General features: G+C 43.8%; 6 protein-coding genes across 6 annotated transcripts; 5 read left to right on the top strand and 1 right to left on the bottom strand.

Moving 5' to 3' along the window:
* Positions 1–288: 288 nt before the first annotated feature.
* On the top strand, positions 289–1,281 carry EAF01_010218 (uncharacterized protein; the record flags this gene model as incomplete). Its single annotated transcript, XM_038918475.1, has 1 exon — positions 289–1,281. One exon carries the CDS (start codon positions 289–291, stop codon positions 1,279–1,281), a length of 993 nt encoding a protein of 330 aa, XP_038766445.1.
* Positions 1,282–2,591: 1,310 nt separating this feature from the next.
* On the bottom strand, positions 2,592–3,559 carry EAF01_010217 (uncharacterized protein; the record flags this gene model as incomplete). The annotated part of the gene is made up of 4 exons (XM_038918474.1): positions 2,592–2,944; positions 3,260–3,297; positions 3,348–3,465; positions 3,499–3,559. The coding sequence occupies 4 exons, from the start codon at positions 3,557–3,559 to the stop codon at positions 2,592–2,594; spliced, it is 570 nt and encodes a 189-aa protein (XP_038766444.1).
* Positions 3,560–10,415: 6,856 nt separating this feature from the next.
* Positions 10,416–14,294, top strand: EAF01_010216 (uncharacterized protein; the record flags this gene model as incomplete). The annotated part of the gene is made up of 1 exon (XM_038918473.1): positions 10,416–14,294. The coding sequence occupies one exon, from the start codon at positions 10,416–10,418 to the stop codon at positions 14,292–14,294; it is 3,879 nt and encodes a 1,292-aa protein (XP_038766443.1).
* Positions 14,295–15,115: 821 nt separating this feature from the next.
* EAF01_010215 (uncharacterized protein) lies at positions 15,116–17,223 on the top strand (the record flags this gene model as incomplete). The annotated part of the gene is made up of 3 exons (XM_038918472.1): positions 15,116–15,209; positions 15,424–16,377; positions 16,571–17,223. 3 exons carry the CDS (start codon positions 15,116–15,118, stop codon positions 17,221–17,223), a joined length of 1,701 nt encoding a protein of 566 aa, XP_038766442.1.
* A 636-nt stretch (positions 17,224–17,859) lies between these two features.
* On the top strand, positions 17,860–18,863 carry EAF01_010214 (uncharacterized protein; the record flags this gene model as incomplete). The annotated part of the gene is made up of 3 exons (XM_038918471.1): positions 17,860–17,982; positions 18,036–18,325; positions 18,377–18,863. The coding sequence occupies 3 exons, from the start codon at positions 17,860–17,862 to the stop codon at positions 18,861–18,863; spliced, it is 900 nt and encodes a 299-aa protein (XP_038766441.1).
* Positions 18,864–19,457: 594 nt separating this feature from the next.
* EAF01_010213 (uncharacterized protein) lies at positions 19,458–21,434 on the top strand (the record flags this gene model as incomplete). The annotated part of the gene is made up of 4 exons (XM_038918470.1): positions 19,458–19,815; positions 19,870–20,470; positions 20,520–21,133; positions 21,217–21,434. 4 exons carry the CDS (start codon positions 19,458–19,460, stop codon positions 21,432–21,434), a joined length of 1,791 nt encoding a protein of 596 aa, XP_038766440.1.
* Positions 21,435–21,610: the final 176 nt, after the last annotated feature.

Below are 21,610 nucleotides of genomic sequence, written 5' to 3'. Positions count from 1 at the left end.
AGTTCAATGTCTTGATGCCGAACAGACGAGTTCCAGGTGAAAAGTACGCTAAATCACACATTCACTAATATGGTGCGTGGCGATAACGACCTTATCAGTAGGACCGCCTCAAGAACTCCAAAGACCGCCTCAGTCAAAAGGTCAAACCTACCATCTTTCGACGACGAAAAGAGAAAGAAAAAAAGACTTATTCATCTCACTCATCAAGTTCGCTCTCTGAAAATCATTCGTTCCATATCTTCAAGGGTTTGAAACTTTACCAATTCAGCGCATATCTATTTCCTCGTCATGGGTAACGATGGTGGAAGTATTCCTACTCGTCGCGAACTTGTAAAAGAAGCCGCCCGCAATCCAAATACCTCAGAATTAAAAGCTACCCTTCACGAATCACAGACACACGCCTGGACATATTGTCCTCTCTCCAATAAACCTCTCACTACACCTATTGTATCCGATTGCGCCGGGACGCTTTACAACAAAGATGCCATTCTCGAACAGTTACTTCCTAAAGACGACGATGTTCCCGCCTCTGTCATAAAGGAGAAGGAAGATATTCTGCAGGGACGAGTCAAGGGACTTCGCGATATTGTAGAAGTCAAATTCTCTACGGTCAAGGAAGATAAGGAAGAAAAGAAGATATGTCCTATAACCAGTAAGGAGTTGGGAGCTGGTACCAGAGCTGTCTATTTAGTGCCGTGTGGACATGCGTTTTCAGAAGTTGCGATCAAAGAGCTGAAAAGCGATACATGTGTTGAGTGTAATGAGGGATATACTGCGGAGAATGTTATATCTATACTTCCCATATCGAAAGAAGAGATCTCAAGATTAGCATTGCGAGCGAGTAAGCTAAAGGGAGGAGGCTTAACTCATTCACTGAAGAAAGCTCCAGGGGGAAAGAAAAAAAGAAAGCACGCGGCGGGAACAGAGTCTGCAGTCCCCTTAGAAAGCGGGAAGGAAACATCTCTTGACAGGGACCAATCTCGATCAAAGGAAAATGGAGTTGCCGACAAGACCCAGGCTCGAATACAAGAGAATGGGAATAGACTAGCGATACCAAAGTCAAATAATGGACCATCTACAGTACCTTCAGGTATCAAAAATGCATCGGCGGCAAATTTAACAGCAAAAGTTTTGGAAGAGCAAGAGGAACGAAATAAAAGACGAAAGTTGGGGATGAATGACAATCTTAAGAGTTTGTTTTTGAATACCGGATACAATGCACAGAAACAAAAGGGCGGGGATTTCATGACAAGAGGGTTCTCGATGAACAAAAAAACATAGGGGAATATGGTACTGGAAAGATGGGAAAGCGTGGCGTTAGGTGTTGTTGGTAAGGGTGCTTGATTTCCTGTGGGATACAGTCCCCGATTTGTACATCGTATACCAATTGAGAATTGTATGATATCACTTTCTTTTTCTTCACGGCAGTATCATAATTTCGGAAGCTTTTGAGGGGTGTGGATGAATCAGTAGTCACAAACTTCTTCCTCTTCCCCATATCTACCAGAACCATGAGAACTTCTCTGTTGGTCCAGAATTGCTCTCCATATACTAAAATACTTTCTATGTTTCAAATCTTCACAACACACCAGGCTCCCGACTTCACTCTCAAATCTACATCTTTTTATATAATCAACTAGAAGTGTGTTTCGCATTCAATCGAGCATTCTGGTTCCTGGGACTCGACCATTCTGAACCTATTCCAAACCCCCTCTATTTGTCATATATACACTTTCTGCTCACCATATATCCCGGGTAAAGCTCATCTCCAACCCCAAGCTTTAAACTCATATATAAGCTATTTCTTAAATATTTTTCTTGCCCATTCCATTACTGTATACTGAATTTGAGCTTGGCCGAACGATTGCAAGCGACAATTCCGCTTCGATTAATCATCTCGCCTTGTTTATACTCAAGTAGTCTTGAATCTCTCTCTGGAATTTACCAGAGCAATATGTAATGGAGGGCGATGTTTAATTACTGCGTGCGATTAACCCTTTTGCTCTGTCAAAAGACTAGCATCTACACTACACGGAACATGACTACGTTAAATAGCCAGACGCTCGCGACAACGACGAATGAGGCCCGTGGAAGGGCAAGTTTTCAGTAAGTACATTTCGCCATCAAATATTTGTAACCCCGATTCAAATCCGGATTCATCTTAAATCGATCAAACTTTCACCTCTCCACTGAGTTTGCCCGCCCTACTCCCACCTCTTGTACCTGATTTCAACTCCCCTTTCATGATCTAGATTACCCTCCAAGCACTCCACTCACTCACACTACTTCCCTCCTGTTCTCCTTCTTCTAACCGGGGAATCACCCCCTTACTCTCCAACCCCTTCATCGAAGCATATTTGTCCGATCTCACTAAATAAGCTAAACTCTGCCTCGTAACGCCCGCCTGTTTTCCGGCGCAGTAACAACACGATGGAGTAAGCTCCGTCATATTCCACCTGTCCATTCGACCATCGTGTCTTCGATATTTATCAGTGCGCAGCCTGGTACCGGACGGATGTATTGCCAGTTCTCGTTACGGGTTTCTGCTGAGGAGGGAAGAATTTGTAGACCCCCTGCGATATTGAAGAGCATTAATATGGTTCCGATATGATATCTGTATGGCCGCCTAATGTGATCCGGGGATCCTGTGTGGATGATTGAGGACGACTAAGTAGTATGCGTAGAGAGGTGTCTGATTCCTTGCCTAAAGAGACCATGGACACCAGGGTACCAGGTGCGAGACCCAGATGTTTTTCAAGGTGGGTAAACATGACGTTCAGAAATCCATGGGCGTGATGGAAGAACAATTTCCATTCTTCACGGCGCGTTTCGATTGGCGAGGGGTTTGCACGTGGTGAACCTGTTCCAAGTATGTCGTCTTGTCCGAGGGAATACTTTGCTATGTTATCGAGCTTTCCGTCGTCGGTCTTCAATACGCCAGTAGCTTTATAAATAGACGTAGTTTAATTACGTCAACTGTCCATTTCTTCCCAAGCACAAAAAGTTGAATCAGAAGTGGGTGCCTAGACTAATGAAACTCAGCGAAAACTGAATTTGGCAGAATCTCTTAAGATTGATTCAAGTGCTGCGGAATTCGGTTTCATAGTATACGACAAATCAACCAAACCAACAGAAGTTCCAGTATTCCTCAATAAGAGATCAAATATATCACAAACCGTGGGAAGGTGAGGCGTACGTATCCCGTGATTCCCGCCACCAACAAGTGGAAACTTTCACAAAGATTAAGATGAGATAGAACTCGCCCCAAGATACTTTTCGGTGGTTGATATACGTCTTCTTTCAATACCTCGTGATCAAGTGTAAGTTTTCATGTAGTAATGTCAAACATCCTCTCTGCATCGCCTAGCAAAGTTTCACCTTGATCATCATTTCTCAATTCCAAGAGGAAGAAACCGTATTCTTGGCATGCCTGAAGAAGCTTTTCGGACTCATCATTCACATTATCTTAGAGTTGGTTGAATGAAATAGTTGGAATACTGGCAACATTGAGATCGGCAGGAAATTTAGGATACTGATTGCAGTACTTGGGAGTAGGCATGATTATCTTTCTTTGGAGAACACTAATATCGTGCACAAGCTTGTTCTCTGGTCAAAAATATTTGATAGATTCATGAATGAGTATTGGAGCGTGAAGCACTCCATTAATATACACGCTTTCCAACATAAACTTACTACGAACCTGCATCACTGTTGTAAACCGTAGAATGATGCTCATTCGTCAGCTGGTCATATCTATCATTTCATTCCAGAAGGAAAGAATTCGATGCGTAAAAGAACGAACCAGGCATCAAACCCGCCCGCTTGCTCAGCAACCAGTGCGGTACTTTTCATCCTACACAACGGAATTTCCCTCGACAGAGAAAAGTGCACGACAACTTTTGGTATTGGTTTCTCCATAACCTCTAGTTGATTTATACTTTCCTGCAGTCCACCAGTCTTTCCAAGGAGGCTTGACTAGAGATTTGGATAAAGTGGTGAAACTCGTAGAGCCTCTGCCGAAAAGTTCATCAATCACACGCAGTATTACCTTATATCATGAGACCAAATAAGAACTTCAGAATGGGAGCAAAGCGAGTACGAACTAGAAAGTACATATCGACGAGACTCTATCACTTCAGGAGTTCAACAGAAATGGTAGATTTGAATTCTCAGCTACTTGAAAGCATCCAACAGAATGCTGTCAAGGATTTGAGTTGAATAACTTAAATCTGCAATCACATTGAAAAGCTTGATAGAGTCGCACATGGGATTAAGCTACCCAGGCGTGTCACTAGACCCCGCCTCTGTGATCATGACTCATGAATCATATGTAAATTACATGATTCATCGAACAAGCGAAGCAGCAAGAAAGTGTACAGTACAATGAGCCGCAGTGATGCTGTCACCTATATTACAGTATGGTGCATGGCGGGATACATATCAGAATTTAATGAGATGCACTTCTCCAATAACAATACCGGAGGTGTATACCTTGCCATCTTGCGGATCTCATACAAATATACAAATAAGTCTGGTAATCCGGAGCGACCATTAGGACTCAACAATCATTACACTTTCAGGTTTAGTTGCTTCTCTTACCTTTCTTCTCTACTAACACGAGCAAACCTCAAAGTCAGATGGTATGAGTGTAGATTTCGAACTCAGACCGACGGAAAAACGCATGTTGTACTACTATACTAGTTACCTCGGAGACCAAAGATCGTTTGGTTTCCCGCCGCCAACAAAAGAGCTTTCAAAGTATCAACGTACAAATAGATCGTACTCCCAAATTTACGTCTGAGTGGTTGCGAATGCTGCAATATAATTGAACATTTCCCAGAATTCACCCATACAATAGGCAGTCTTTTGATCAACAGCGGTAGTTTTTATTCAGATGCAGCAAATCGTATAATAATGAGGTTTAAAACTTGAGATACACAGCTCACAACCTGCCTTCGAGTACTACCACTATACACCGGTTTTAGAATAATCACTCTTGACCTCGATCCCAAAGAAGAGCAAATTTTCCAGATATTCATTTTATGCCAACAATATTAGTGCACCTCGCCTCATTTGTCCTATCACTAGACCATCAAACTCATAACAAACCAAGGTTCATGAAACGTATGAAGACTATGCTTTGACTAAGCACGCTCACGATGTGGTACCTCGCATGCAAGCCTCCTTAGACTACTAATATGTAATTTCTTGTACGGGGTTTGACAGCATGGAATTGTGTTCACGGGAGGTTGATGTTCGTACGAGCACTCGTACGAGTATTTGGATTTAACCGCGCATCCTGATTGTCGCGCTGCACTTCGATATAGATGATTGATATTCTGCTTAAGATGAAAATATGAAGTGAAAGCTTCGGAAAGGATGCGGGTTCGCAGACTTTTATGGCGAAGACAATCAGTTGAACAAAGCAGCCGGATGGTGATATTTTGATGGGAGGTATTAAGAAGGTATTGGCCATTCAAAATAGAGTATGGACTAAAGCACAAGATAATCATTTCTTTAGCAACTAGGTTGATTTCCGCAAGAGAAAAAGAAAAACAACTCATGGTGGGCAACTTTCCCGGATCTACTGGATCTGCCTGCCTGATACTCTCCACCCCGACATCTTCCCGCTCTCGCCATTATCATGCAATGCGACCGGCCTGATATCCTCCGTTACTAGGTATTTGGCAGATAACGGCGTATGCCGATATTTGGGCAGTTAACACTTTATTTAAATCGTAGTTATGCATGAGCCAAGAATATCCACGTAATGTTAAATCTAGACTTAGATATAAAACAAGATTGAACATCTCCCGCTATTCGATGATGGTGATGAGAATGGATGGGTCTATATTATTGTCAACTCAGCATGTGAGGACTTTTCTGATGGAGAAAAAGCTTTGCCGTAAGCTTATCGATGTGCATTGCCCGTACCCTGCACTGCTGGTACATATACATGGCGTGCACTTTGAAGTAGTTCGCAGCACTGCATTTGTTAGAATTTAAAGCGGCAACTTGCAGCGTTTGTGCCTTTGCCAATCCGACAGAAATAGTGGTGTGTTAATTGTGTCCATCAACGCGTGTTATGTGTTATTGCGTCTTCCTTTCAGAATTAAATCTTCTCGGGATCGAACGCAAATCTCCGATGTTATGATCAATGGGGACTGAGCCGTGTGAGCCTTGCAACAAGATGACAAGAAGTAAGGTTACCCAAGGATTCGGGGCGCTCAGCTCCCAAGAGATTTCGAACGTCATGTCATTTTTCCTCCTCCCTCCTCCCCCCCCCGCCTTCGCCCCGCTCGGGAAAAAGAATTCATTTCCGTGATTTTCTTGTCTCGGCCGTTCCATTTCTGCTCGCAGGGTAATAAAATAAAAAGCCTGGTTGATCGCCATATATTAATAAGATGATAGATGATTTGAACCGGGAACTCGAAAAGTAAATTACCATTCCTGGCCAGGCAAATAGAGATGGTAGATCGTTCAGCCTGATAATTTTCCTGGCGATCTTAAGGCTTGATTGGTAAGACGGATCATGTTGAGTTTGGAGGCTGCTTTGAAAATTGACATGAAGATGGATTCATGAGCAGCGGTTATGTATAATAATCATAATAATAATAATATACTTTAAGCTTTAATTACATCGAACAGGGCGTTTGGATATGGTGTCGGTCGTGTCTATGTACTGTATGTCCTGTATGTCCTGTATATACTTTTCTATACCTTGAGGTTGAGCTGGATACTTGTTGGGGTAAATTCTCTCAAAGCTTGGAAGTTGGACGGGACTCGGGCCTTGTGAAGTTATGAGTGAAAGTTATGAGTGGACGAATCTTATATCGGCTGGGATCAAGGGGTGGAAGCCTCGGCCATCCGTCACCCTTCCGAACCATTTGAGTTTTCAATTATTTTGCCTCTGATTGATACTATACCACAGTGCACACACACACACACAGTATGTGAATCAAAGCTGTGAATGAATGGTTCGTGAGCTTTTCGATTGATGTTGAGATAGTAGAAGTAAGACATAGAATTCCAAAAGCAAGTACCCGGATGAGTTCTGATTTATGAGACAGGAAGTTTTCCCAAGCGCTTTTTGTGATAAATAATGAACCCAATGGATTCATGGGGTGATTCTAGAAAGGGAGGGGAAGCGCCGCAGAACTTGGAGGAGGCAGATTTTGAACGCAAAACTCTGGAGATGACGGCTGGCTGGATGAGCTCATGAGCTTATGAGATGATAATTGGAAGTTTAAATCCTCGTAAAGTAGTATTGTAATTGTAATCACGAACTATCGTGGATAGTTCTCGAGTTCATGTTTCACATAAAGATTTTCTTCATCTATATCTTGTACAACTAATAACTGTACTCTGCCCTCGGTATCTTCTTGTTTGCACACAGGCGTAATATGAACATTAATGTAAGTTATCAGTTAGTCGAGTTAATTATCGAACTATACTACGAGTATATACTTTTCGGAAAAGGATGATTGGAGCTGTTAACCGTCAAGAATGTCTTAAATTGGTCAAGTGTCAGGTACGCTCAGATACTTTCAGGTACAATTGATCTTTGATTCGCTCGCGGGTAAAATCCGTCCAGTGCATTGCATCTTCGACTACGACCAAGTAGGTACCTGGTCTCTGGTCTAGTATCATAGTAGTAATACTGTAGACTGTGTAGACTGTGTAGTATGCTTGTCGTGATCCAGCAAAGTCAAGCAAGTCAAGCAAGTCAATCAAGTCAATCAAGTCAATCAAGTCAGGCAAGTCAGGCAAGTCAACCCCTAGTTCACAGGTCAAGGTAAACCTTTTGTTGTGAATTGACACCCCCTTTGTCTTATTCGTCGACGCGAGGGTATACTCCGTACATTTCTGAGTTCATCTCATCTCATCTCATTTGAAATAAGTCAAAATCACGTTACAATCAGAGCAATTTTTCATAATACTTTCTTCTTCCGCATTTGAAACCTCGAATGACACCTGATGCTCATCTCCCAAAAGCAAATCGTGATGCAAGAAAGTATAATTATACATCAAACAGTTGCAAGAAAAAGAAACCTCGACCTACTACTAGTTATCAATATTCTACAGAACCATTGCTCAAAATCCCGAGCCATCGTATGATCATGACAACCGCAACGGACACATCGTCTTGTATTATCATGCAGTTATCTCGTAGGTGCTTCGTACTTCCTCTTCCCAGATTCCAGGCAAATGGAAAAAAGAATCAGTCTACGGAGTAAATGGTTAGTCGTGCCGCTATATTATCAAGTCTCAGTTTCAGGAGTATGCAGAACGTAGTTGCATCGAAGCTTATTTTCGAGGGCCGATCGCTACGTCCACGATATGCTAAGATAATAGATAGAGTTTATAAGTTAGTTGGAAGGGTTTGGTCACAATTGACCTATGAAGCGGCTCGATCAGCGGTTGAATATGTACGACAAGGGACTCCGAGAGTGAGAGATCTCGTTCATCTCTTCAAATGCCTTTTGAGAGATTGTAATTGATTCGCTTCAATCGACGCCGCTGCTTCACTTATATACGCTTGCACAAGAGTCATCTTGGTAACTGCTGAAGAAAAAAACCCTAGAGCGATATCACCACTTCCCATTGGAGGCCATTCCCGCATACCACCTCACCAGTCACTTCATCTTCATTTAGCTGCCACAAACCCTTTCTGTCTTTGCCTCCCCCTTCATCGTATATCTTACCACCCGCCACCATCGCCATTTGTTTGTCGAGTTCACGGAGTCCGAGGACTGTATGTACTCAGTTGTTGCTCACTTCCGTCTTCAGATTGATTATCCTACCATCGCATACGGAGCACCTCTGGGTCATTTAATCCACTTGCGAATGATCTTATTTTTATCTAGGTAAACCATAGACAATGTGTACTATTGAATGCGTTGTCACCAAATGGAAATCATGTAAACAAACAATATCATTTTAAAGAAATGGCATTTATCAGGGGTATGGCAGCGGTTCGAGAGACCAGATGAACGGTAACGACATGAGTAGTCCCTAGCAGATGTGAAGAAAGAAATTTGACTCGGGTAGGGGGGAAAAGAGATGTGTGATGTGGCACTGGCGTAATAAGGAAGGAAAAGAAGAGGGACAGGGGCCACACTTTAACCTTAGTACAGATTGGGCAAGGTTCTATTTACAAGACCTTCCATGACCTACAGAGACCTTATGCATAATTCCCTTTTTCATCAATTGATCCAAATCCTCTTAATTTATTATTCATCTGTCCGTCCATCCATACATATCAATTCAACAAATTGATTGGATTGCATTTTGGCAAACTCTCAAGGAACCTTGGCTGTCTGCAATGAGATAGAGAGACAGAGAGGGAGAGAGAGTAGATACTAGAGAGAGTGTGTACTGTCCCTCTTCTCCTCCATCGATCAGCCAATCGCTCGATCCTTCATTCTCTCATTCCACTCTTTCACTCACACTCACTCCCATTCTATCCCTTTACTTCTACACCACATTCAATCTTTTTCTTTGGACATAACGGTACACTCACGCCAACCAAAGGGAAGAAAGGGAAGAGGCAATCTTGAGACGGACGCCGGATTCGACAATAATCTTACAACATTTCAGACGATACTTCACCCGCCGCATATTCACTTACATTCAAACATTCATTCATTGGCATACCCTTCCATCACAAAATTAGCCGTCCAGGATATCTTACACATTTGGTGGTTATCAATACCCGACTTTGACGTTTAAAACAGCGACTGCCTCACATTTTCCTTTTTCTTGTTTGGCCTCTTGAGAGAACCATCTCGAATTCCATACTATACAATTCGTGCAGGTCACTTATTCGACTGACTGACGGCATATCGACGAAGACAATCACCAAATCAGACTTTCCGTGCAACTCAATTCATGCACCGCGAAACGAATTTCATTCCTCAGGGATACCGAACCACCCCAACACATTCATTGCGATCAGTGAAGCACAACTGCCGATAGCATTCCTTCATTTGCGTTGTTCAAGTTACCACTATTGGTAATTGTCAGGTTGCAAAACGAAACATCTTTGCTATTGGCAAGTACTCACATTTTTCGTCTGATCATACCCGACCCGTTACACTTCTTCCGTGCGTAGTTGACCGAGGACTCCTTTACCTCAAACCACTATCAGACTTTCAAGGCTAATGCTTGCATGTCAAAACAGCTTATCTTCTATTTCCCCAACTTTTTCCCTGTCGTTCACGCTTTGGTCTTTCGTCTCGAGTCATTTTTTGCCTTCCAATATCTCGAGTTGAACGACATCCATTGAAACGAGGATTGGGAAAGTTTCTTCACTAGTTCCCACTCGAGCTTGTATTTTTATCATTTTTGCCAGAATCGGGGTTATACTTTGAGGACTAGAAAGTCGTAAATCACAGTGCGAAACACTGAGAATCATGTTTCGATCCCGTAAGAAGAAGGATGCCAAGGACGCCGCAGAAGGAGTAGGTCGAGGTTCCAGCGATACCGAGCACACATTGCCTGTCAAATCATCAAAAACTTTTAGACTTGGGAAGAAAAAGGAAGAACCGGAACCAAAGTTGGAATTGGACCTTGAGAATGCTTTACCGTCTTCGGATGACTTTCGAACAAGTCTGTTGATGAATGGATTATCGGCTCGGTTTTCCATGTTACGAGAACAAGATGACCCAACTTCAAAAATTGGTAAAGCCAGTGATGACAGTGTATTGTTTCCCAAGCGAGCTTCGAAATTGATCGACTTCGGATTCCAAGGACACGGTCTTTCTGACATCGCAGAGGTTTCTTCAATACATGGATCCGTTCGACCACCATTCTCCTTTTCGAGGGCCGATTCGGTCGCAGATGGCTATGGTACGGATGATGACTCCCTACACACTGGTAGTATTATGAGTCGACCAAAGCCAGGCGAGGGCAATGTACTTTTCGGTGGTCGTCAAAAGATTTATAAAATTCCATCGGGATCGAAGAGTTCCGCCGATGGGGTTGGCCTTGGGGGCCGCGTATTATATGAAAGCGACGTTAGTCAATCAGCTTTCCAGAAATTGCGGGAAAAGGAAAGAGAACAAAAATGGGAGGAGCGAAATGACGATGAGGATAATAATGCAGATGTATCAACAAGAGAGCACTCGAGAGCAGGCTCACCACCACTTGCTGGATACAACCGTAATAGAGAGACATCATCTACCACTTCTTCTGGACCGGTGAACACAAGAATTTCTACAGCGGCAACATCTGTTACTTCACAGCGTACACCATCTTTGAGTGGATCTCACACACCATTTTCAGCCGGAGGCTCTGTAGCAAATTCTGGCGTGGAAAGGTCTGCAACTAAAATGCGCCGACTGTACGAAACCGGGTTGGACCAGCATGTGCATGACCAACAGCACTCAACCATGAACAGAATAGACACTTTGACCAGACAACGTGGTATGGGTGCTCAAACACCTCCACTGACGATGCATTCGCCAACATCAGCTACCTCCTTTAATGCATCTGATAAGTGGGACCTCAAGCCTGTACTTGCCAAAGGTAGCATGCCTAATTTACGTGCTGCAAGCCCACCACCTAATCATATTCTTCCGCCCCCAATCAGTGGTTTCGATTTCGGTCCAACAGTTAAGTCAGCGCATTTGGGAGTGGAGCCAAAATCACAGTATGGATTTTCGAACCCTCCTTTGAGTCCTCCAGTCAGCGAAAATGATGAGGCTCCACCACCATCACAAGTCAATGACTGTGTTAAAGCTATGATGGTTGGCAGTGCGTACCCCAAGTCTGGTCAACAGTATTCTGAGAATAGAAATCAGTCTCACATGAAGAACGGAAGAGAGACACCGCCACCAAGAAAGCATTCGCCGCCGGGACCTTTCGTTCCACGACAACAACCTGGCTCACGAGTTCGAAACGACTCTAGTGCAGCGCAAGAGAACCATTCTAATCAAAGACATTTTCCCCCTAAAGACCGCGCTCCCGAGCTACAATCACCGAAACAACAACGAATTATAATTCCAGGGAGCGAAACCGTTTCATCACCATTCATGGGCTCTCCAATTACTCGCTCCGTAGCATCTCCTACTAGATCTGAATTTCCTATCAAGGGAGGACCGATGAGTCGACCATGGGGATTACCCCAGCCTAGGAGCTTCCCAAATCTGAAATATCGTAATCACAATGATCCATTGATGACACCACGACCCGATGAGTCTCAACATCCAGCCTACCAGCAACCCTCTACAGCACCTCGAGGTCCACAGCAACCACTACCTGCGCCCCCAAGTAGCCCCCTAAAGGCCCTGGAGATAAAAACTACACCACCTGATGATGGTGAAAGACTGCCTGAATCTCCAGCAGACTCTCCAACGCTTCCGGGATTGAGTGGAATGGTCCGCTCACATTTGCGATCTGACAGTGACAGCTCATCCATCTATGGGATAACCTCTTCGGAATTCAACGAACAGCCATCTTCTGATCCCGTTGAAGAGCCGTCTCGTGACTATAATGAGAGAGGAAACCCATGGGACATTAATGACTGGGACGAAACCCCAGTAAGTCCTTTGGCTAAAGTAAACAGCGCTGTTCCAGCACCTCTTGTAGTGAAATCAACGAATGCGAATGCCGATCCCGGATCTCCACCAAAGGCCGCATGGGAGAGGGAAATGGAAACACGTCACAACAGGAATGGAAGTTCGGCCACTCAACAGGAGCGTCAAGAGTTTAAAGATGAGCTTGCTCAACGCCGAAGGCAGGTTCAGGAAAATCTGAAAAGCCTAGTGCTTGAGCCTGAGCGCCAGCCTGAGCGTCAGATTGCTCCGCCCACCCCAGGATCTGCCGTACTGCTGAAAACTAAGGCCAGCCTTGGCGCATTGGCAATGAAGCAGAAAGAAGCGGCTGGTCAATCCAAAGCCATGAAAATGTTCGGAATAGGTAGTAGCCCAATCGTACAAAACGGCCCTCCCCAACTACTTAAGCAAAGAATTGATGACAGCTCGTGGAAGGAGGAAGAAGAGGAGATGCTTCGAAACGTCGCTACTTCTTCAACACCTCCTCAGATGAAGGCCTTCCGACAAGCTCGGAGAGATGCTCAACGCGATCGTGAGCATCAAATAGCTATGCGACATCAACAGAAAAGTGACGGCAATTTCAATGAGATTAACTGGTCCAATCCAAGACCTAGTGGCCCTCGAAAAGCGCACCCTTATGAGTCAAGACTAATGCAGGGAATGAATGATGTGTCTGGTAATTCGGCACCACGTCAAAGAGCTCAAAGTAGAGAGAGAAAGCCCCCACCAGTAACCCATTCTCAACGAAATGCAAACAGGGAGAGTAAGGGTAGTATAGGTACGAATCATTCCGGGTCACGACCTGCATCCCGTACTTCTCGTGATCGTTCAGGTTCTGATGCCTCTGGCCGATCTAGAAGTCGCAATGGTAGATACAAGGATGATTTAGCTAAAGCAATGGCCGAGGGAACGGGTACGTCGAGTCAAGGGGTCGTTGAGGATCTCCAGAATGCTCGCCTCATGCTCAAACCTACCGTGCCCGGTTTATCTCTTGGTTCATCGCCAAGTTTGTCACCTGGTGTTTCCGGTGGCCCATCCCCACTTCCATCCCCAGCGATGAGCTCGAGGCCCAGGACTAACAGCAAACCACAGCCTTCGAGTTACTTTGAGCCACAGAACATGCACGCTCTCCAGACTGGTGATGCATTAGAAATCGGTATCTCACCTAGACCATCACCCGTCACCCCTTTCTCAGTAAATTCTACACCTTCTTTGGCTGATCAATCACCAATTGGGCCAAGATCAGCGACTCCAACAACTTCTCAGGCAAATAGCCGTATAGCTGCTCGCAAGAAGTCAGTCACTAAGTCCGAAATCTCTGAACCAACTTTTATATCATCCACTTCTCGTATTTCAACAATCAACCTTCCATCTGGATCGAGCCTTCAAAATACTACAGCTCCACCTATACCAGCAGTTAATCCAAGAAGAAGACAGACGAGAGCCATGTTTGATGCGATTATGGGGAAAAGAGACCCTTTAGAATACCTAGAGAAAAATGAGATTCCATTGTCTTCGCAGAGTAACGAAGAAATGAGCACCTTCTCTGATGAAGAGACAACACCTAGGGAAAAACACAGGCAGAGATTAAGGAAAAGTTCCAGCGAGGGAGGCAACCTCAACGCCAAGGCGAGGGAAAAGGCTTATAATGCACCAAGTCCGGCTATGCCAGATTTTTCCCCCGGACTTGGCGGTGTAAGAGGACCAACACCAGTTCAGGATGGAAGTATGTTCTAATCGCGATATCATGGTAACAAGCCATGTTAATTTCTATTTATTCGATCTTAATGTTTTACATGAACTGTTTTCTTTGTACATCTGCCTCGCGGCAACAAAATAGGGCAGCGGCATATTGGAGTTTTTAAAACGGCAAAGAAGGGATTCGACTATGTGTCTCTTTGTTTCATACCAAAAATTGGAAAAACATTGTCAACAGGCAGGAGGAACGATGAAACGGGAGGGACGGATTATGTAGCATATTGGGATATCTTAATGGCGCAGCGGGACTGGGTTATTAGGGATGGGATTGATGGATATTTAGTGGGCTGGCCGGATATGGTGGACTGGGTGGTCTGTAGTTGAACTTGTATTGAATGAGGATAGAGCTCATGCAGTGCGCATTTGAGCCTTCATCAGAACTCATAGGAAAACAATTGAAAAAATATGAACAATTTCTTGGGTCTCATTATAAAACTGTGATGCATATCTGCCCACCATCTTGGAAATTACATTTTGTGTAATAATGCGGAAGTGAGAACATCGATTATTGAACACAAACATTCTTTTCGAGATAGCATTGTGTAACTTTGACTTTAACTTGATCAATTGATTGGATTACCAGTCGGATGTGAATATTGGATGTTTGAGGTTTGAGGTCACATAGAAGGTCTGTTCGCTAAGTTGGCAAGCTGGCATCTTTACATCGTACCCCACAAACAGCTTGAACTCAAGCTTATCTCGATTACCCATTCCAAATGTCATGGTTCAATAACTTCTTTATATATTGTCCTTCATAAATTACATCTTGCCTACATACTGAGTCTTGGAATTGTCTGAAAATGGTCGCAGCAAAAGCATTAGTGCTTCTAAGCACGATTTCTACTTCGGTTCTTGCGGCTGAAGCTTCGAGACCAAGAGGTGTTGGTCCTGAATGTAAGTAAACACATGAAATATGAGAGTCAAGCGCGGCGAAGGAATGGCGAATTTGAGCATTGGTCTTCGTTTCTAGCAACTGAATAAGCAAAGACCCTAATTCAGAAGCCGTTCCGCTGGCTATCTGGAGACCATTGTTGACGGCAATCTATCTGGAAAGGTTACAATTACATGCCGAAGCCCAATAGCTAATATCTTAATTCTTGCTATATAGTTGCGAAATTCTATAAATCAACAGACAAATTCACATGTCTTTCAAACCCCTCCATTTCAATCGATATCTCGAAACTAAACGATGATTACTGCGATTGTCCAGATGGGAGTGACGAGCCAGGCACAAGTGCCTGTACTTATCTATCCAACCTCTCTCCTCCTCAACCATTACAAGGCACCACTGGTTCAAGTCCACACAACACAAGTTTAGCCTTGCCAGGATATTACTGCAAGAACAAGGGGCATATGCCAACTTATGTTCCTTTTACATATGTAAATGATGGAGTCTGTGATTATGAGTTGTGCTGTGATGGGAGTGATGAGTGGGAGAATGTCGGTGGTATAAAATGTGCGGATAAGTGTGCGGAGATTGGAAAGGAGTGGAAGAGATTAGATGATATTAGAACGAAGGCACAAGTCAAGGCCAACAAGAAGAGGGATGAATTGGTTAATGAAGCGCAGAGGTTGAGAGCAGATGTGCGGATGAGTATTGGCAGGACGGAATTGGAGATTAGTCAATTGGAGAAGAAAGAAGAGGAGCTCAAACAAAAATATGAGGAAGTGGAGAGGAGGGAGAGGGGGAAGGTTGTTAAGACCTCGGAGGGGAAGACCAGCAAGGTTTCAATTTTGGCATTAATGGCTAAAACTCGAGTTGCGGAATTGAGAGATGCTTTGACAGGTGTTCAAGCAAAGAAAGTAGCTTTGCAGAACAAGGTCAACGAGCTGGAAGGAATTTTGGCAAGATTCAAGGAGGAGCGTAACCCTAACTTCAACGATGAAGGTGTTAAGAGAGCAGTCAAAGCTTGGGAGGATTATGCTGCTACTAAGGATGCTAGTGAAGCTGAAGATACTGAAAGTCAAGATGCTGCTGTGGATGAGACTGCTAAGGCTGAGAATGATGGGATTGAATGGGAGACCTGGGAAAACGATGAGGAGGAGAGCGATGTTGATGCTCGTAAGTTATCTTTGTTTTCTTACTCCACTCCTTCGGCTAAGGCGAGCCCCGAAACACCCATAACTTGCTGCACTAGAAGGTGGTGGCTATTTCCACTAGTCGGTATCCACGACAGTTGGCTCCGACAGGCCAGCGGAGCATCATATTGGAAGATTCTCATTCACTGTTCGTCTCATCACTAACAAAAAAAAAGTTTACAAATTCGAAGAATACCTCCCAGAATCCATCCGTGCCTGGGTTCACCAAAAGGTCACCGATCTCCGCATCATCCTCATTGAGAATGGTGTTTTGGCTGATAACGCCAATTCTGGCTCCGAATCTAAATCTGTCCAAGATGCGAGAAATGCTTATCAGGCTGTCAGCGATGATGTTGGTGCCAAACAGAACACCCTTTCTAATCTCAAATCCGACCTCGAGAAAGACTATGGCGTAGATGATATTTTCCGCGCTCTCAAAGGCTCTTGTGTATCCAAGGATTCGGGTGAATATGACTACGAACTCTGCTGGATGGAAAAGACGTCACAAAAATCCAAAAAGGGTGGCGGAAATACTGGCATGGGTAACTTTGTCCGATTTGATAAAATAGAAGTCGACGAAGAAGTTGATGCGGAGGGTAAGGGTCTTGGTAAGGGAGTCAGAACCACGTTGGTATATGAGAATGGGCAACATTGTTGGAATGGACCGAATAGGGCCACGACTGTTGTGTTGGCTTGTGCTGAGAAAGATGAGATTTGGAAGGTTGTGGAGATGGAGAAGTGTAATTACCGAATGGATGTTGGGACTCCGGCGGTTTGTGAGAGGGTTGTCAAGGGAGGCCCTAAGAAGGATGCGAAGGATGAATTGTAGATTGGGGTTTGGGGTTTGGGTATCGGTGAGGGAATTCCAGGCGGGAAGAGAAGAGAGATGTGAGGGTCGAGCGTAGCCTGAACAGTTGGCAGTATTACGATCGTAGCTTAACCTTAATATATCCTTGTGCTGTATGTGAAGCAAGTGGAGTTCTCTATGTCTCCCAAATTTTACTTTTAGTATGACAAACGCGTGTTTCAAGAAGACTCAGGCAGTAATGCAATGGGATCTGAAATTTGTGGCAACTTTTCAATATATATCTTTGTTTTTGATGGGTAAGTGGAAGCATGTGCCTCGAATGCTAAGCGTGATGATCTCATTGAAGAAGGGTTACATTCAAGCTATAGTTCCAAAACAATAGATTTACAAGTCTAATGTCTACGCATAGGAAAGGGTATTATAATGGTTCAGCTATGGGATAGAGATGATTTGGTGATTTGGTGATTTGAGAGGAGAAATCTATTTGTGTTATGATCACATGACCATATTTACGCGTTCGCGTGTCACAACGTCATTTCTCTCACCCTCTCCTTATCTTATCCTTTTTCTTCCTGTCCTCTTTGCTCGATAACATTGATTATTGACCCATTCAAAACGTCCTCAGGAGGAATATCACTATCATTTAGGATTACAATCATGAGTGGGACAGTAGCAAAGCAACCTTTGGATGTTGCAGACAGCAACATTAAAACCCCCCCCGCTCCAATCCTTCCCCCTCCAAAGTCCAAAGACAAGGCTCTTGTCAAAACCCCTGCATCTGTAACTATGTCTCTTTTTCTTCGTCCTTATGCATATTCTAACGCTGTAACCAGAAAACAGCTACGGATAACAAACGCAAAGCTTCTGAAATTGAAGAGCAACAAGATCTAGCAGAAATCGATAGTGATGATGAAAGACTCCATATCGTTGATCAAAATTGTGATCAAATTCGTCGCAAAATTCGCACCTTTCTCGAGAGCGGTGAAATGAAAGTCACTGAGTTTCAGAAAAAGACTGGCACCAATAGCAGAAGTTACGGTGCATTCATGGGCCAAAGTGGCAAATTCAAGGGAGATCAGAGCAATGTTTACTTGAACGCGTTCATCTTCTTCAAAAAGAGAGAGTAAGTCACTCAGATTCTTGTACCAGTCTTGTGACTAATAGAAAACAACAGGCTACAAGGTGTCAAACCTCCCAAGAAGCCAAAGGTCAGCAAAGCCGAAGAACAGAAGAAGTTTGATGTTTCTGCCATTAAACTCGATGGAGAATCCACGACTTCCGTCCCTATCTATGATAGCTGCGATGAAATTCGCAAAAAGATACGTGCATTTCTTCGCGAACCCGGTGTGACACAGGCTGCTTTTCTCCGTGAAATTGCAAAGACCTACCCCGAGGAGAAAAAAATCCAATCCAAAGTCTTGAATGATTTCTTGGGTAAGAAGGGACCTAGTGCTGGAAACACTAGTTCTACATACTATGCTGCTTATGTATTCTTCGAGAAGATGCGCATCAGAGATGGAAAGCCAAAGAGTAAGCATAGAGAAGAAATGGAGAAGCAATGGGCGAGCGAAGGAGGTGTAGATACGAAGACTCCAAGTTCTCGAGGCTACTTCTGCTTTGGCGATGAAAGACCTGTCGAGGATAAGTACGGCAAGGTTTAGTTTCAATAATTTGAAGGGCTTGATACGATGGTGGCTTATTCGTACTACTTTGGATTTTGGAGGATCATGGATTCTCGCTTGCCTTGGCGTTTTGTTTGATCACATTTAGGGATTCGTGGGTGCCTGAACTTGTACAACCTATTCCTCGTATTTGCATTAGTCGAAAGGATATTCCAGTGATTGTGGATTGTATAAGTTAATACTTCGTTAATATTCATCAATTCTACTTCTACATCTCATTCTAATTTGCGCATCATCGCGAGGCTTCTTTTCATAATAATTGCCAGAAACCCATCACAAGTATTGAGAATCTCTAATGAAATTAGCGTAGCTGATCAATATCAATCATGTACAGTACATGGATTGATGGGCGATTCCGTGTGCGGGGTACCTTGCAGTCATCCCTCGTTGCTCTGGAATATACGACTCCTACGAGCGACGACAAGCACGGGAATCGGCCCGTACTGTCCAGCAAGAAGAATATAATTATGTACTATTGTCCTGTGTAGTTTTACGAACTTTGTTTCTGATTATATCTCAATTCTTTCTACTTTCAAAACCCGTCAGACAATTATCCAGAGCAAGTCGCCCGTCATGCTCTTGACTAAAAATTCTTCAGTTCGTTCCTTGGTGTCTCACTTTACTTTGGGATACTTGTTTACATCTTACATCACCATCGTCTTGGCATATGATTTCGTGATAATTGGCGGCGGAACATCTGGTCTCGTGGTAGCCAATCGTCTATCAGAAATTCCCAATATTACTATCGCTGTGATCGAGGCCGGCTTTTCGGTTCTTAACAACACCAATGTCAGTAGTGTGGATGGATTCACATTAGGTCTTAATACAGCAATCGACTGGCAATATGCGACGACGAATCAGACGTATGCTGGTGGTAGAATACTGGGATATAATGCTGGAAAAGCGTTAGGGGGAACGAGCACGATCAACGGTAAGTACTTCACTAATGAACGATAACTTAGAGTCTTCAACTGAACAATGGTAGGAATGACATACGTGCGCGCAGCATTGCAGCAAATTGATTCATGGCAAGTTGGACTTGGAAATACCGGTTGGAATTGGTCTACACTTTATCCATACTACAAGAAGAGCGAGAGTTTCACAATTCCAACTCGGGCTCAAACAGCAGCAGGCGCGTCGTATATCCCGGCGTTCCACGGACAAAAAGGACCTCTCAAAGTCGGATATGCGTATGATCTCAACAACGGCACACTTTTCTCTCAAGTAGGGAGTGCGTGGGAATCTCTCGGCGTGAAGAGAAGTCGGGATATAAATGGCGGAAATGTAAATGGACACACGGTGGGACCATCTACACTGGACCGAGAGAAAAATGTAAGAGAAGATGCCGCGAGAGCTTATTACTATCCTGTGCAGGGTAGACCAAACTTGCATGTATTTTTGAATACTACTGCCAGAAGAATTGATTGGGCTGGTAATTTGGGAGCAACGTATACCGCGGGTGGTGTAGAAGTTTTGAACTCAAACGGAGAGATTGAGATTATCAATGCGACCAAGGAGGTTATTGTTTCGGCTGGAAGTTTAAGATCCCCAGCGATTTTGGAGCTTTCTGGTATCGGGAATCCAACGTAGGTTCTTAAAATTATGGCAAATAGGCGACAGGACTAACAAGTTTAGCATCCTGCAAAAATATGGTATACCGACCAAGATAATTCTTCCTGGCGTCGGCGAAAATCTTCAAGATCAGCCTAATAACGCATTTGCCTATGAAAGCAATACCACGTACAACGGAACGGTGCCATATGTAACATATGCTCCATTATCTTCCATCCTCCCGAGTGTTGCAGCTGCGAATCTCAGTACTTGGGCATCGTCGATATCTGCAGCAATCAATGGTTCCATTTCACCTGGCGCCATGAATTACCTCTTGACCATACAAAATGATGTCATCAACCAAAATGTCCCTGATATCGAGGTCATCTTCGGGAATACAGTCAACACCGGTTCTGGTCCCGGTACATATCTCTACACAGCCTTTTGGACTCTCTTACCATTTTCCAGAGGAAATGTGCATATTTCTTCTGCCGACCCTGCTGCATATCCGGCTATTAATCCGAATTTCTTTCTTGTGGACTTTGATCTGAAAGTTCAAGTGGCGATTGCAAAATGGACACGCAAATTTTGGGCAGCCAAAGCATTGGTGAGTGCATTTACAGAGATGACACCAGGATATTCTGTTGTTCCCAAAAATGCTACGGATTTGCAATGGGAAACTTGGATCAAATCAACATGTAAGCTCTTCCCCATGAGGATTCTAGGCTGCCATTTCGTCTAGGCTTTGAGGATTGCACTTGCTAAGCAAATAAAAATATAGTCAGTTCAAACAATCATCCTGTTGGTACGTGCTCTATGCAGGGGATAGCATCTGGCGGAGTCGTGGATTCGAATTTGAAGGTCTATCGTACCAGTAATGTACGAGTTGTCGATGCATCCATTCTGCCTCATCAGCTTAGTGGACATTTGACTAGCACATTGTATGCTGTTGCAGAGAAGGCAAGCGACATCATCAAGAACATGTATGGGTTCGCATAAGATGGATTTGTAGTGGAGTGCAGTACATCGTGTATTCACCTCGTAGACGATGAAGAAAGGATGGTATGGTATGGGTAACTTGATGGATCGAGAATCATTACATTTGGATAAGACCGAGGAAGAGATAATCGTTTGGATGGTCAGACTTTACCACTTTACCCCGAGTTATTTTTATT

The sequence above is a fragment of the Botrytis porri genome (assembly GCF_014898465.1).
Source record: "Botrytis porri strain MUCL 3234 chromosome Unknown BPOR_015, whole genome shotgun sequence".
Lineage (NCBI taxonomy): Eukaryota > Fungi > Ascomycota > Leotiomycetes > Helotiales > Sclerotiniaceae > Botrytis > Botrytis porri.
This window is presented reverse-complemented; position numbering and strand designations above follow the sequence as displayed.